Source organism: Prionailurus bengalensis, chromosome A1 (genome assembly GCF_016509475.1).
Source record: "Prionailurus bengalensis isolate Pbe53 chromosome A1, Fcat_Pben_1.1_paternal_pri, whole genome shotgun sequence".
NCBI classification, from domain to species: domain Eukaryota; kingdom Metazoa; phylum Chordata; class Mammalia; order Carnivora; family Felidae; genus Prionailurus; species Prionailurus bengalensis.
In genome coordinates this window covers 177720144-177736444 of record NC_057343.1, presented here as the reverse complement: position 1 = coordinate 177736444, position 16301 = coordinate 177720144, and the positions used below count along the sequence as shown (strand labels likewise).

The 16301-nt window shown below is 48.8% G+C and overlaps 1 protein-coding gene and 1 long non-coding RNA gene across 2 annotated transcripts; both read right to left on the bottom strand.

The window, feature by feature from the left end:
- Positions 1 to 6833: 6833 nt before the first annotated feature.
- On the bottom strand, positions 6834 to 9875 carry LOC122492217. Its single transcript, XR_006299580.1, has 2 exons — positions 9704 to 9875; positions 6834 to 7046 (listed from the first exon to the last, which is right to left on the bottom strand). It is a non-coding gene; the product is annotated as an uncharacterized LOC122492217 (long non-coding RNA).
- Positions 9876 to 12625: 2750 nt separating this feature from the next.
- On the bottom strand, positions 12626 to 15721 carry DUSP1 (dual specificity phosphatase 1). The gene is made up of 4 exons (XM_043595937.1): positions 15082 to 15721; positions 14654 to 14799; positions 14082 to 14301; positions 12626 to 13661 (listed from the first exon to the last, which is right to left on the bottom strand). The coding sequence occupies exons 1-4, from the start codon at positions 15446 to 15448 to the stop codon at positions 13291 to 13293; spliced, it is 1104 nt and encodes a 367-aa protein (XP_043451872.1). The 5' UTR covers positions 15449 to 15721; the 3' UTR covers positions 12626 to 13290.
- Between the last annotated feature and the right edge of the window lie 580 nt (positions 15722 to 16301).

Sequence of the window (16301 nt, the reverse complement as noted above, 5' to 3'; positions counted from 1 at the left end):
GAAAAAGGAACCCTTTTGCACTGCTGGTGGGAATGCAAACTGGAGCAGCCACTCTGGAAAACAGTGTGGAGGTTCCTCAAAAAATTTAAAATAGAACTACCCTACGACACAACAATTGCACTACTAGGTTTTTATCCAAAAGATGTATCCTTTGTGCCGTTTCGAAGGGGCACATGCACCCCAATGTTGATAGCAGCGCTATTGACAACAGGCCAAGTATGGAAGGAGCCCAAATGTCCATCGACTGACGAATGGATAAAGATGTGGTATCTATATACAATGGGATATTATTCAGTGATCAAAAAGAATGAAATCTTGCCATTTGCAACAACATGGATGGAACTAGAGTGCATTGTGTTTGGTGAAATTAGAGAAAGACAGATATCACATGACTTCACCCATATGTGGAATTTAAGACACAGAACAGATGAACATAAAGGAAGGGAAGCAAAAATAATATGAAAACACGGAGGGGAATAAAACATAAGAGACCCTTAAATACAGGGAAGAAACTGAGGGTTGCTGGTGGGGGTTTGGGCTAAATGGGCGATGGGCATTAAGGAGGACACTTGCTGGGATGAGCACTGGGTGCTGCATATAAGGGATGAGTCACTGGGTTCTACTCCTGAAATCATTATTGCACTATGTGCTAACTAACTTGGATGTAAATTTAAAAATAAATAAAATAAAATAAGCCAGACATAAATAAATAAATAAATAAATGCAGGTGTCTGTGGATTAGGAGAAAGAACTGAGTAAAGATACGGGTACCAAGGAGAGAAAAAAAAATACTGATACACACAAGATAGATTAATCTCTGAAAATTATGCAATTTGAGGAGCGCCTGGGTGGCGAAGTTGGATGGGCATCTGACTCTTGATTTCGGCTCAGGTCATGATCTCACGTTTCATGATCTAGCCCGGTGTCAGGCTCCACACCAAGTGTGGAGCTTGCTTAAGATTCTCCCTCTCTCCTTTTTCCCCTCTTCCCCACTTGTGCACATTCTCTCTCTCTCTCTCTCTCTCTCTCTCTCTCTCAAAATATAATTTTAAAAATTAAAAAAAAAATAAAATGATGTTACTTGAAAGAATCCAGACACAAGAGAAAGAATACTATATGATTCCATTTATGTGAAACTCTAGAAATCACAAATTTAACCTATGGTGACAAAAAGCATATCCCTAGCTGGCTGAGGTAGGGAGTAGAGATTGACGGGGAAGAGGCATGAGGGAATTTTTTTGATGGATATATTCTATATCTTGGATGTGTTGGTAGGCATAATACATTCTGTATACATCTGTCAAAAGTCAAAAGTATAGAAAACTGTGTAAACTTGTCAAAGTTCATGAAACTTGAAGCTTAAAATAGATGCATTTATAGAGACAAATCTTATCTCAATAAAGTTAGGGAAAGGAAAAAAAAAAAAAAGCCCTCTAGAGCTAATGATAGTGCTCTGCTCCTTGAAGTCCTTGTTAAAAACACAAAGAGTCTGAGATTTCTTTCCTACTTGCAAACTAACAAGTGAGCCTACTGTAATTTCACAGATGCTTACAGAAGACACAAGACCCCTGGGTCAGAGACAAAGGATTTTATTACAGCACAGCAGAGAGCATGAGGTTCATGTTTGCACTGGTTCTCCTGGTCCCCTAAATTCCATGGAGCCCATACAGAAGGCCCAGATGGATGGTGTGCACACTGTGGGTGTGTGTCAGAGCTGAGACATACTGAGTTTAGAAAACTCCTAATCTTCTGAAAAACTGCTAGCAAATCTAGCCAACATTTGCTCTGGATGATGACGTTTTTTATTATCCTGGTCAGGAAACACATCTGTTCTCTGTTCTAGAAGGAGACACACTATCTCTGTCCCCGCCAACCCCCCAGCTATTTGCCATACAAATGTTCTTGAAAACAAGAAAAAAAAAAGTCTCCAGACAAAAGGTATCACAAGTATAAAAATTCCATGGAGAATGATCCCCCAACAAATCCTCAGGGACTCAGACTTCTTTATCTTGCTGCTCTGCCATCATGCCCAGCATTGCTTTGTGGTTCAAAATGGCTACTCTTAGCTCCAGCCATCGTATCTGTGTTTCAGACCACAAGAAAGATGAAAGGGGGAAGAAAAGTATTTCCCCTCTCTTTAAGAGAGCTCCCTGGAAATTGCATACACCCTAGGCTTATATTCAAATGGCTCCAAAGGAGACTGGGAAATGTAAGACAGGTACCTGGCTAAAAATCTGTTACTGAGGAAGAAAGAAGAACAGAAACTGGGGGCAACCAGGCATCCATGCCTTACATAGTTTAATCATGGCCTGTGAATTTATTGAAGGTTCTGAGAACCCAAGATTCCATAATCCTCCCCTCACCCCTCGGTAGGGAAGCCTCATCTAGTAGTGCATCATTAGCACTTTCCACCTTCCCTGATTCTAAAGCAGGATAGTGGACCTCAGAGTAAGGGCTGGACTCACTCCAGTCTTGCCTGGTGCAGGGGAAAGACCCTGACAGACTTGAGCCTTGGGCTAGACACTGTGTTCAGCCCAACTTGTGGCCCCAGGCAAGTCCTTTAATCTATGCCTCAGTTACTGTTCTTTGTGACATGGTGATAATGCTAAGCCCTGCCAGAGAGCCAGATAAGAGCATTAAATGAATCACGTATGTAAAGCAAATAGTCATAGGAGGTGCTCGACAGAAGAGACTTCTGGGGTGTCTGGGTGGCTCAGTAGGTTGAGCATCTGGCTCTTGGTTTCGGCTCAGGTCATGATCTCACAGTTCATGTGTTCGAGCCCCACATCAGGTTCTGCGCCCACTGATAGCACGGAGCCTGCTTGGGATTCTCTCTCTCTTTCAAAATAAATAATTTTAGAAAGAAAGAAAGAGAGAGACAGGCAGAAAGAAAGAAAGAAAGAAAGAAAGAAAGAAAGAAAGAAAGAAAGAAAGAAAAAAGAAAGAAAGAAAGAAAGACTTCCTTTATCTTTCTTCTCCCACCCTGAGCTGTCATGGCTAAATTAGGCACTAGCTCTGGCCTGACACGAGAAACAAAGTCATCCCCAATCTCTTATAGACTTTACAATAGGGTGAGCAACGTCCAGATGGGAACCCATGTCTAGCGTCTCCAAGGCTGCAGGGCCCTTCACACTAGGGAAACTGTTCTTAGTAGAGTAACCAGGGTTCAATGCTAGCTGTGCTCCATACAGTTCAAAGTAGGTAAGAGTGGGAGCCCAGATGGCTCACTCAGTGCTGGGGGGACAAGGCGGCACAATAAAGTTAGCTCACTTTCATGAGACACTGTACTCTATAGGTTTCAGGCCCATGGGGTCTCTCTCAGTTCATCTTCTCCACGTTTTAGGACTACAAAACCAGAGAGGCTACGTAACTTGCTGAGAGTCACACAGCAAGGAGATGCTACACTTGGGGCTAGAATGTAAAGCTCCCGCCTGAAGCCTCTGACTCCTGCTCAGACAGTGTTAGCCGTTGGTGGTGATGATGATGTGAGGAGGGAGGGTGGCCAGCAAAGCCTGTAGCAACCCTTCCCCTGCCTGCAATGAAAGGAGAACAGCCCAATTCATCCAATGATCGATCACACTGAGAGGAAGCGGGGGCCAAAGTCCAAGCTAATACTGTTCAGTCTTTCTTCCTTGGAGGTCATTTCCTTGGCTTCACTCAGGGCACCGTGGTGCCCACTCTTTGAAATTCCCACCATAGGAGGCCCAAGGCTCTGGTCCATTATGTATAAGAAGGGGACAAGGGCAGGGACTCTTAAGAGTGCTCTTGGAAATTCATTTCTAGGGCAAGTAGGGGCCTTTCTTTCTTCCATAAAATCCTTTGAATAATAAATTGGCTGCAGACCACTACTCATCACCCTGCAGACAGAAGTCCTTTCTGGCTGCTAGGACGCAAGGGTTGCCCCCTGCGGAAAGCTGTTCTTCCTCGTTTCCCCCTCTTCCTGCTCCCCTGCCCCCTGCATCTCCCTGCCCCTTGTCCTGTCCCTACCTCGCCACCTAAAATCCGGACAAACCATCCATCTCTGCCACTTGTCAAGAGACTCCAAGTTCAGGGACCATGGCTTCTCCATTTCTGCGGATCCAGCGTCCAGCACGGGGCCTAGCATGAGTTAGCATGACTGGGCTGTGGGCTAGAGCATCTGTATCAACCTGGACCATCTATCTTAGCCTCTCCAGTGTCATCCACAGGGGACGCCAAACTACAACCAGGCTCCCACTGACAACCCTCTCCCTGCTACTGACTTCAGGCTCTGTCAGGCCTGGCAATATCCTAGACTAAAGTCCCTCAAGACCCCCAGTGTTTGTTTATTTATACAACCGTTCACTTCCCCAACTATATCCCAAGGCTTGCACTGGAAGGTGGGGACCCAGAAATGAAAAGGGCATGATCCCACCCTCAGTGTCTCAGTCTGGTGGGGTGGGAGGGAGGCAGATGCTTCCTTTTCTCCTCCTCCTCTTTTGACTCCTTTGTTTTCCTTCCATGTGTACTTATGGGGCAACAGACATACATCTACACAGCGTGGTGAGTGCCAGGAAGGTGTTATTGAGAGCTCTTTGGGGAGAATCCCCAATGGTCACTAGAGACCTTGCCAAAGGACATTTCCAGGATATGCTATATGGATATCTAATTCTCCTATTAGAGGAGAAGCTGTGAGTCATAAGCCCCAAGCAGGCCTACAGACTTCCCCATGAATCACCTACTGCCCCATTCTCTTCATTAGAGGCACACGCCATGGGGAATTCTTCAGACAGGAGGGAGGAGATGTGGAAGGAAGCAGTGGGAGGATGGGGCTCAGAGTGGAGTGGAGAGTGAGCAGGTTTTCTCACCAGCACCCCTTCTAGAATCACAGCCCTGATCACAAGAATGGAGCCCCAGGATCATAGGTCTTAGTTAGCCAGGACTCTCGTGTTGCTTCCTGCTTCCAAAGTGCTTTTATACACTTTATTCCATTTGCACACCACTCTGTGTGACTGGAAAGTCTCCAAGGGAAATTGCTTCATGTGGAAGGGAAAGAGATTGACTGAACAAAGAAGAATCACTTCCCTCTAGTTTGGGCCCAGGACTCACCCAGAAAGGGGAGGAATTATCCAGAGCCTTCAGAGGTCTTTCACGTATTCATGAAATTTATTCAGCACCCACCACTTGCCAGGAACTGTTCTAAGAGCAGGAGATCCCACAGTGAATGAGACAGACAAGGCCCCTGCCCTCAAGCCTTTACATTCTAATAAGGAGATAGACCACATACAACTAAATAAAGATTAGGTGGTGGTAAGTCTATGTTGAGAAATAAAGCAAAGAAAGGGGTACGGGATGCCAGGGTTGGGGCAGGGTGGTCAGGAAATGGCCCGCTGATGAGATAACTTTTGACCAGAGAGCTAAAGAAAGTGACAGAGCTGGCCCCGCCAAGATGAAGGAACATCGGTCTCGGTGGAGGGAAGGGCATGGGTCTGTGGAGCAAGGGTGGATTTTGCCCATGCTAGAAAGACCAATGAGGCCAGCTTGGCTGGAGATGAGTTGGGGGGAGGGGGGGGCGGGAGTTGGGGAAGAAGGGCAGATGTGGTCAGAGACACATCAGCAAGACAAGTCACATTAGCTCTTTCAGCCTTTGTAAGGAGTCGGCCTTTGAGCCTGAGTGAGATGGGAACCATAAGAGAGCTCAGGGTAGAGGACGAAAATGACCTGATGTGTTAGAAGTTTCACTCTGGGTTTGTAAAAGTGTAACTCCCTTCTAGTCATGGCAGATCATGTAATTCAGAACTGCCCTACGGCTGAGGAAGGGGAAAGTGAGATAAAAATATTTCTAAATACTTTAAGTTTAAATACTTGAAGACATTCAAGCACTAAAAGGACAGTGAAGAATTGTGGAATCAAGTCTGGAGGAGGAAAACCAGAGAGATGAGGACAGTATTTGGGGCCTCTTCTCCCCAGTGGGTATCTGCCAATTCTGAAACAGGGGGCTGAAAGCCTACGAACTGGAGCAGAGCTTTTAAGACTCATGAGTCTAATGGGACAAATAATGGAATTCAGGGCACACAGAGGCGAGTGGAGGTGGGGGGACCCAGTAACACCCCATGCTTGTTTGTGTATTACCCTCCAAAAAGTAATCAAGGCCGGGGTGGGGGGGTCAGGTAAATCCCCCAAGCTTCTAGTTGAAACCCCTAAAGGATAAACCCTTGGAATAAGAATGAAGCAAGTTATCACAGGGTCTAAAACCCAGCTTCGGGTCCTCTCAAACCATCTCAATCTCTGGTTGCATTAAGATGGTCTGGGATTCCTAGGGCCCTAGCTACCTGGAGCAAAGTAAACCCTATTGAGGGGTGCCTCGCTGACTCAATCCGTGGGGCATGCAACTCTCCATCTTGGGGTTTGTAAGTTCTAGCGCCATGTTGGATGTAGAGATTACTGAAAAAATAAAACCTTAAAAAAAAAAGAAAGCAAACCCTCTTGAGAAGAGGATAACAGCACCTAAACCTCAAATGATCTCCTGAGTTTTTCAAAGACAGTGGCCGAACTTTATTTGAAAATAACCAGGCATCTGAGGGAAACAAAGCGTGATGATGATCATGATAATAACCATTAAAATGGTTAACATTTATTGTGCTGTGTGTCCAGTACTGTGTAGAACATTTTCTCCACATTATGTCATTTCATCTGGACAATCTCAGCAAATACCTCCCCCACTCCCTTTTTAGAGATGTAAATACTGAGGCTTTGAGAGAAGTGATGCACCTAAGGCCATACAGGTATTAGTTATCTATCTGTTTTGCCCCAGGCACCTGGAACAAAATCTCAGAATTTTCTCGGTGTTTTTTCAACATCTACCAAGCACTTTCTAGGGGATAAATGACCATTAGTTACTTTTTTATTCAGAAGGTATATATAAGTACTTGCTGTTCACAACCCCTGGGCTGAGACCCAGGAGCCCAGGGTCACATAAGTCACCCTTACATTGAGACGTTTACAAAGTTGGCTAGCAGCAGTCATACACCCACAGTCACTGGGCTGCATCCAGGTTGCGGCTGTCTTGTTTGGTCCATACAAAGTTTCTGCAAAAAGATTTTATGTTAAAATACCGATTCCTGGCTTCCTTACTACAAATAGTAAGGTCCAGGGGCGCCTGGGTGGCTCCGTCGGTTGAGCGTCCAGCTCGATTTCAGCTCAGGTCATGATCCCAGGGCTGTGGGATTGAGCCCTGCATTGGGCTGCACTGAGCGTGGAGCCTGCTTGAGATGGTCTCTCCCTCCCTCTGCCCCTCCCCCCACTCCCAAGCTCTCTCTCTCTGAAAAAACAAAACAAAACAAAACAAACACAGTAAGGTTTGGCAACACCGGGGCCTCCGCTTCCGCCTTGATTGGCAGCTTCCCTGTAGTACAGAGCATGAACTTCCTATGTCACCACAGTCCCCAGTGGCCCAATTCTCAGTTATGCGGCCTACCTGGCCCAGGGGGCAGTTGGATTATGACCCTTGGTCACAGCAGTGGGATGAAAGCTATACGTTTTCAGAATACCGATGACAGATGAGAAAGTCTTAAAGGTCAAAGAAGGCTTTATGGATTTGGTGATATTTGAGCAAGAGATATTTTGAGCATTCAAGCAAAAGCCTAGCAGGTGCAGAGGTAAGGGTAGCAAGAAAGAGCATATCCTGTTATGAGAACTACAAGTCTCAACGTGCGTGGAGGACAGGAGCTGCGATTAAAAAAAAAAAAAAAAAAAAAAAAAAAGATCTGGAAAGGAAGGCAGTGGTCACATCTTCGGAGGACCTTGAATTATGTGCCAAAGTGAGTCTGGTCAAGGGAGTGTAGACAAGTTTACAAATTCCAGAGAGTGAGTAGGGCTGTGGGGAGGTAAATATGGAGTGTTTTTACAAACTAAAGGTAAGTACTACATAACTATTGAATGAATGAATACATGAATATATATGAAGAATGAGAAAGGAGGCAGCCAACTTCAAGGGTCTGTTGGTGTCAGCCTTAATGAAGCTTTTAAACCCGAACTTTGCCGTGTGGCCCATGGCAAAGGATTACCCGGAGTTGGAGAAAAGGGGGCTGGGAGAATGTGATACTTGGCAGGAGATTGTATGGGAACTCATTCCCATGGGGACCAGTCACATCTCCATCACACCTCTGTCTTCCAGAGGTCTAAGACCCCTTGCTGCCCCTTCCCAGGTAGTGTCTATTTCCTTTTCCCTCCGTCTCCCTGAGCCAGCCCAAATGAACCTCAGTGGTTCCAGAGCATTCCCAGGCTTGGATGAGGACAGGGGCTTAGAGCTGGCAGTTGGATGGGAAAGGAGAACACGTGAAGGTCTCTTCAGGTGCTTCTTACAGATGAGGAAACTGAGGCCCAGAAAAGGCATACCTCGCCACAGTCGATAGGCTAGGGTTGGTGGTCTCCAAGTAAAGTCTGTCCCCAAACAAAGCTCTGATGGCCCCAGAGGGAACTATGATATGAGCACAGGCTCAGGGTATCTGTCAGGATGGGGAAAGACAGTCCACTTCTCCCTGTTTCCTTTCACCAGGACACCATGGGGAGTGGCACTGCTGCTTGAGTGACAGAATGGCGACCAGCTAAATCACAAGAGGACAAAGAGCCTTTCTCAAGCCTTTCTGATGTGCCCAGAGGTGACTGCCTTTCATTTAATCCACCTTTCATTTAATCCTTGAAGAGCCTTTGAAGGTCGGTGGTTAGTGGCCCATATGACAGATAGGGAAACCGAGGTTTAAAGAGTTTGGTAACTTACCCACAGTGAGTCACACAGCGAATAAGTGGCAGAATCAGTACTTGAACTCAGGTCTAGCTGACTCCCAGTCACTGGTTCTATCTAGTGGTCCATGAAGATGCCCCTCCAACCTCAAGTCTCTGTTGCCCTCCTGGCAGGAAACTCTCTTCCCAGCTTGTCTCTCAAATGGACAAGTAGGTTTTATCTCTCAGGTCTTGACCACCTCTCAGAGAGGCCTCCTTGACCACCAAAATCTAAAGGAGCCTCCCCTTTTATTATTCCACCTTCATAGTCTTCATCTAAAAAAAAAAAATTAATGTTTATTTTTGACAGAGAGAGAGTGAGAGAGACAGAGCGTGAGCAGGGGAGGGGCAGAGAGGGAGGGAGAGACACAGAATCCGAAGCAGGCTCCAGGCTCTGAGCTGTCAACACAGAGCCCGACGTGGGGCTCGAAATCAGGAACCATGAGATCATGACCTGAGCCGAAGTCTGACGCTCAACCCGCTGAACCACCCAGGCGCCCCTTCATCTTATTTCTTAATGATCTTCTTTATATATTGCCTCCTTCCCCTCCCTCCACCCCCTGCCCCCATTGTTAGCTACTTGAGAATGGGAACTTTGTCCTGGGCCAAAGTGTCCCTAGGCATAGGGTGCCAATAAATATTTGTTGAATGAACGAACGAACGAATGAATGAACGAATGAATGAATGAATGAACGGCCTTGCTGCTTAGCATAAAAAGCCACCGTCGAGAAAAAGGTGGTTTTAGGATATTTTCCTTAGCAGAGCACTTTTGTCTGCTTGGTGCCCCAAGGCGCAAACCCTTTGTTAGCCGGAGAACCCAGCACCAAACCGCCTTCTGAGCTGATAAGAGGGGCGCGGAGGCTCCTCTGGACCCAGAGGCTGTTCTCCAGCAGGCGGGCCCTACAGAGCCCCAGAAAAGTCCCCAGAGGTGGGCAGCCCTCCCACCTGCTCCCCAGAAGGCAACCTGCGGAGGAAAACATCCCGGGGTGACCTGGCGCCACCCGGTGAGGGGTGGGAAACCGGAGCCCGAGCCTGGCGCTGGGCGGGGCTACCCCGCGTGTCCTCGGCTTTGTTTGCCTCTGTGTATGGCAACCAGAAACCACCGCAGCCGGCAGTTCTCAGAGGCCTGCTCCAGCTCCCCGCCCCCCCTCCCTGTATTTTAATCTCCTAAACTGATTTGTCAGCAGCAGGAAGTGACATGACAGCTTTCCTCACAAAAGGGAAACTCCTCCGCGTTACCATGGGGATGGAGGCCACTGTCTGATCACAGATTTATATAATCTTAAAGGTGTACACACCATGATGTCATCCTGGATGGGCTGGGGAGGGAGGGAGGGAAATGGCCTCCGGAGGCTGCAAGTCGGAGGCAAATTAGCTACGATTTGCAAAATTCCAAGGAAAGGAGAGGATGCGGTGGAAGCGTTTGCGGTTGGAACTGTCCTAATGGAAACCACAGAAAAGCATAAAGTATGCATTGGTACATCTTCTAAGACCCGGAGGAATCTTACCCATTAGATCCAGGGCAAACTGGTCATTTTTGGAGTGGGAAAACTGACACCAGAGAACCGCTAGAAGTCGTTAGGAATGGGGAATGGGACTTAATGTTCCTCCAGGGCCCATTACCTGCCAGGCACTTGCCATCCATGAGCCTATTTCCCCCTCACTCGTGAAGCAGATTTTATGACTTCATTTTACACGTATGGAAACTGAGGCCCAAAAGGATAAATAGCTTTTCCACCCCCAGAATTATGTGGTAAAACCATGATGATGTCTGGTTGGCTACACAATTCATCCTTTCCCCACTCCCTCAAGATATTTGGACTGAACTTGGACTTTGGTTCCCAGTCTTTCCGACCCAGGTTCCAATCTCTGCCATGTTGTTTACTTGCTGTGTGATTTTGGACATGTCCCTTGGTCTCTCTGAGCCTCCGTTTCCCCCTCTGTAAAATGGGTGTTGCTGCTAAAGGTTTAATGTGAAGGTGTGTGAAGCAGTTAACACAGTGGTAGCTCTAAAATTGAGAGCTATTATTACCACATCATAAGTATTAAATGATGGAGTTGTCTCTATTTCAATCTCCCATTGAGAAACAAACATTTTAGTAGTTTGAGTAACTTTCTCCTCATCACGAGGTACTTTTTTCCCCCCCTAAGAAAAGCAGTATCAGGCCAAAAGTGACATTCTCTGGAGGGCCCAAAGACCAGGAATCGGATACAAGAAGAAAGATGGTTATCAACCCTGCTCTCCTGAGCTGACGGGAGTGGGGCAGCTTGGACTGGGCGAAGTGAGTGAATTGTTTTCACTGGCGGCTCCCCTAGGCAGCGGCTGTATTTTTCCACTGCGTGGATTACACTGGAGATTAATTCTGGTTCAGCCAGTGCCTGTTAAGCAGAAAGTGATGGCCTGAGCCCACGGGGGAAGTCAGCCACGCATCTGCCATGGACTTGAAGTTGCTGGTAGGTTTCCACGAAAGGAGATATTTGCAATAGTAAATTTCTAGGGTTTGAAAAAAAACACTGGGTACGGTTTGTTTTGAAAGGCACGAACACACTTCCAATGGGAAGCCCAGCCAAGGAAATGAGTTTGCCAGCTCAGGGTAAGTTCTTAGAACTTAGAACACAAGGATCTTTCAGGCCATGAGAGTCAAGCGGCAGATGGTAAACCAGTGGGTAAAGGTCAAGGACACTGATTGTGTGTCAAGGCCTTAAATGACCTGGCTGGACCAGGACCACTGTTCAGGGCACTACTAAAGTCAACAGAGAGGTTTCCTTTTCTGCTTCCTACATCACTTCATCCAGAGACAAGTAGCGGGGACAGGAGCTAAGGGACCAGTGACCCAAGAGCTTGACTGTTATTTAACTCAACATCATAGACTGGATTAGGAGTTGGTAGGCAATTACACCATCTCTGTTTTGGCCTGATTGACAAGAGCAAAAATCCAGGATCTTACCCTAGAGCAAGTCAGATCTGATTGCCTATCTTCAACAAAATTATGAAATCAGACTAGCAAGTGACCTGAAGGAGGCCGCCACCAAAAATTCTGTGTATGTGTCTATATATATATATATATATATATACATATATATGTGTGTGTGTGTTATATATATGTGTGTATATATATATATATATGCTGGTATGGATGTACTCCAAAGCATGAATAATGGTCAGGTTGGGGGTGGGAATTTCAGGCAATTTGTCCATGTTGTATTTTACTTAGAGTGCTTCGTATTCTTTTCACAAAAATAAAAAGTCTTTTCAAAGGCAAAAAGGGAGGACATGAGTGAAGCAAATGATAAAGTGCAAACCACATAGAATTAGGGAACAAAACAGATAGATGTAGGGCCCGATTCCCCCCCCCACCCCCCACCCCCCCACTGCCACTTAGCTATGCTGGGTCTCAGCAGCTTTGTCTGCAAAAACGGTCCTGCTGAGTTGTTTTGGGAGCAGGTAGCACACTACCTTACACATAGTAGGACCACATTGATGTCAGCGGTTTTGGAAAACCATCATCCTCATAATTCTAGCATGGCTCAGAAAGGAGAAGGCGTCTTTTTATATTATCCTGGGCAAAGTATTAAATTAAAAAAGCAACCCAAGCAAACGGTCGTTTCTTTTTGGCTCTGGGAACACTTGGGCTCCCTGTGTTAACAGGGTAGGAATACATGGATAGACACCTGGATCTGATACTGAGAGTTCGGCTACAGTACCTGGTTTTTCACGACAGATCGCTTTCCTACCTTCCTTGCAACCCAGCCACCTTGGACTGGAAGGGCCACCAAGGAGTAGGAGACCAGATCCCAAGACATACGTCAGGGAGGCCCTTGTCCAGATTGTTTCCCTGAGGGGAAAGGGATCAGTTGGGGCTGCCCAAGAAACAAAGCATTGAGGTTTCAATAGAAATGCCATAATTTATTCTGTTGTATAAAAAAAAGTCATCCTTATGTAACAAAATGTCTTTCTTAAAAGAAATATATTATTTCAGTTCATAAATAATCAAACATACAACTGCTGGCAACTAAAAAAAAAACAACAACACTGGTGCTTTCCATCAGTGCTGAACACAAACCTGCTTAGGACATATTTACAGGGTATTACAGTACTCAAAACACAAAAATTGAGGTATTTGGTTCTTCTAGGAGTAGACACGGACATTTGTGAAGGTAGACCACCTACACAAAAATAAATAAGGTATATTCTCATAGGTGTGTGTCGTCAGGAATGGTAATACTGGTAGGTATGTCAAGCATGAAGAGTTCCTACAAAAAACAGGAGCAAGCAAAAAGAAACCGGCTCCTTAACTGAGTCCTTTCCCTTCTGCCCCTTTTTGTCAGAGGGACTTGATGTACCCACTATATTGGTCCCAAACGTGCGGAGTTCAGCAAACGCCTTGACGCTAAATCATCACCATGGCTGCTCAGGAACCCAGTGGAACTCGGGGTGAAATTAAATAAATAAGGACCAGCCCTCACGAGCCCCCTCCCCAGAGTTATTGCATTTCTCCTCAGGGCGCCTAGAGTCCCCGGGGGGTTGTGGAGATCACCTCCCGTGGCTTTTCAGCAGCTGGGAGAGGTCGTGATGGGGCTCTGAAGGTAGCTCAATGCACTGTTCGTGGAGTGGACGGGGATGGAGACAGGGAAGTTGAAGACGGTGGTAGTGGAGGTGCTGCGGTCCAGCACAGCCATGGCAGGGCTCCCAGCCTCTGCTGAGCAGTGTGGGGCCAGGACCTGGGACTCAAACTGCAGCAGCTGGCCCATGAAGCTGAAGTTGGGGGAAATGATGCTTCTCCTTTGCTTCACAAACTCAAAGGCCTCGTCCAGCTTGACTCGGTTAGTCCTCATGAGGTAAGCAAGGCAGATGGTGGCTGATCGGGAAATGCCTGCCTGGCAGTGGACAAACACCCTTCCTCCAGCGTTCTTGATGGAGTCTGGAAAACAAAGGGTGGCCAGTTACTCAAGAGCTCACGAGAACAACCCTAACCCCAGGCAGAGGGTGCCTAAGAAACGTGTGTCCTGTCCAGAGAATGGCAACATCACGTCACGCCATCACACAGCGTTCTGTGGAGGCAACACAGGCATTGTGCAAAGAACAGCAAGGGATTTAAACCAAAACCAGGCATCTCCATGAAGCCGATGGGTAAGTCAACTCCATGTTCTGAACCTCGGTTTGCTAATTTATTAAATGGGGCACGAAATCCCTATTTTGCAGGGATGCTGCCTGCCCCAGATTGATATTAACGTACGGAGAAAGGCTCAGACAAATGTCATCCAAGTCCTTGCCATACAGTTGGGCTCAGTGACTAAAACGGGAGGAGCAAGGCAGACGTCCCAGGCATCTGTCCATTTACCTATGAAGTCAATTGCCTCGTTGAACCAGGAGCTGATGTCCGCCTTGTGGTTGTCTTCCACAGGGATGCTCTTGTATTGGTAGTGACCCTCAAAATGGTTGGGACAATTGGCCGAGACGTTGATCAAGGCAGTGATGCCCAAGGCGTCCAGCATGTCTTTTCGGGAAGCGTGATAGGCGCTGCCCAGGTACAGAAAGGGCAGGATCTCCACCGGGCCCCCCTGAAATCCAGAAATATCCACTTGTCAAGCTTCGCACAAAGTCAATTCTGGAGCCCATCCCCACAAAAACTCCCTGCTGGAAAGGTCAGTTTCAGATACTGAGCGAATTTAGTATTGTTGCCGGAGTATAAATAAATAGGGTAATAAACCCATCTGCCTGGGCAGAGCCACCAAGTTCATTTCTGTAATGCCAGCAATTAGACTCCGTTCCATCAGACCACTTAACCATGGGATAAATAACATCCCTGTGCCCCCTCCGTTATAAACTTGAAGGTTACTTTGTATATTCTCACTAGTAGTGCTCTTCTTTGCCAGCTATTCCTTTCCCCCTCTGGCACGGGTCCCTACTAACCTGATCATAGAGTGGGGTGCTGCAAGAACTGCACCCTGATTCGGCGCTGTCAGGGACGCTAGTACTCAGGGGAAGGCTGAGCCCCATGGGGGTCGACTGTTTGCTGCACAGCTCCGGGCAGGAAGCTGAAAAAGCTTCATAGCCTCCTGGGAAGACAAAGAGACATATTTGTTTCCATTAGTATCCGGGACAGGGCACCTTCACACAACTCCCCCCACCCACCGGGGCTGAAGTTTACCCCGGAGAGGCCCAGACAAGTCTTTGTTCTTAAAGCCAAACAAAGCCACGGGGTCCCCAGAACAGGACTCGGGCGCCCACGCGCTCCCGGTGAGGCGGCCCGCAGGGGCTGAGGGCCAGGGGGGTCCCGCGGCAAGGCGGCGGGGAAGGGGAGGGGGCATGCGGCCGCCCGAGCTTCCCCGAGGGCGTACCTTTGAGGAAGAAGACTTGCGCGGCGCGCGCCTCGCGGCAGAGCGCGCCAGCGGCCAGGGCCAGGGTGCCGTCGCGCTTGGCGCCGTCCAGGGCGGCGCTGCGCTCGTCCAGCAGCACCACGGCGTGGTAGGCGCCGGCCAGCAGGCGGCCGCGCAGCTCGGCGTTGGGCACGATGTGCTCCAGGCCCATGGCGCCCTTGGCCCGGCGCCGCACGATGGTGCTGAAGCGCACGTTGACCGAGCCGGCGATGTGGCCGGCGTTGAAAGCGAAGAAGGAGCGGCAGTCCAGTAGCAGGCACTGCGCCGCGCGCTCCCGCAACAGCGTCCGCAGGCCTCCGGCGTCCAGGGAGCCCACTTCCATGACCATGGCCGGCCCCAGCGCCCCCAGCGTGCCTGTTTTAGGTGCTCTTTGTCCTCGGAAGCCAAGGGCAGGGCAACGGCTTTCGAGGAAGAGCCCGACCCTGGTTCTGTCTGCGCCGAACCCCAAACTGCCTTTAGACTGAGTGAGGGGGCGTCGTGCGGGACTCTCAGCCGCCTCGGCTTCTTTGCTGCTACCTTGACTGCCCCTCCGGCCCCAACCACACGTACAGCCCAGCGTCCTTCGCAGCGAGCTCGGCCCGGGGGAACGCGTTTATATGTGGCCTCTCTGGGGGCGGGGCGGGGCGGGGAGAAGCGGGCGCGCAGGGGGAGGGGGTTTGTTTGTTTGAATGGTGCTCACGTGACCTGTGGTGACGTCACCCGCCCTACCCGGCTTGGCGCCGGCGGAGCCAGAGGCGAAGACGTCATCGGCCTCGGAGCGGGATCCGCTGGCTGCCTGCTGGCTCCGACCCCAGTCCGGCCGTCCGGCCTGCGCCTGGCGTGTCCCTGGGGATCCGGCCTGCGCCGCTCTCCGGGCCCAGAGGCGAGGTGGCGGGAGCACTGCCAGCCAAGGGCTGACCTCAAGGATCCAAGCGGCGGCGTGCCCGCAGCCTCTCCTCCCCCTTCCCTGCACCCGTCCCCGCGCTCCCCTCCGCCACCGCCCCGATCGGAAAGGGGCTTCCTGCGCTTTTGCATACACGTGTGCCCCTTTCGCTCATTGCCTCGTCACCACCAGGCACGGACAGGCTCCCCAGGAGAAGCGATTTACTTGACCAATGTCACAATGCTGGGGGTAGGGGTACAGAGAAGAACCTGAAATGAGGGTTGGAGAAAAATTAACAAGTCTGTCGGTGGAAATGTCG

What these genes read in the sequence shown, in the direction of transcription:
- DUSP1 (XM_043595937.1), bottom strand. Translation starts at nt 15,448, where the DNA reads ATGGTCATGGAAGTGGGCTCCCTGGACGCCGGAGGCCTGCGGACGCTG. An exon ending in GCAAGTCTTCTTCCTCAAAG is followed by an intron (nt 14,800 to 15,081) that starts GTACGCCCTCGG and finishes TTGTCTTCCCAG; the next exon opens with GAGGCTATGAAGCTTTTTCA. An exon ending in CGAGGCAATTGACTTCATAG is followed by an intron (nt 13,662 to 14,081) that starts GTAAATGGACAG and finishes TTTGTTTTCCAG; the next exon opens with ACTCCATCAAGAACGCTGGA.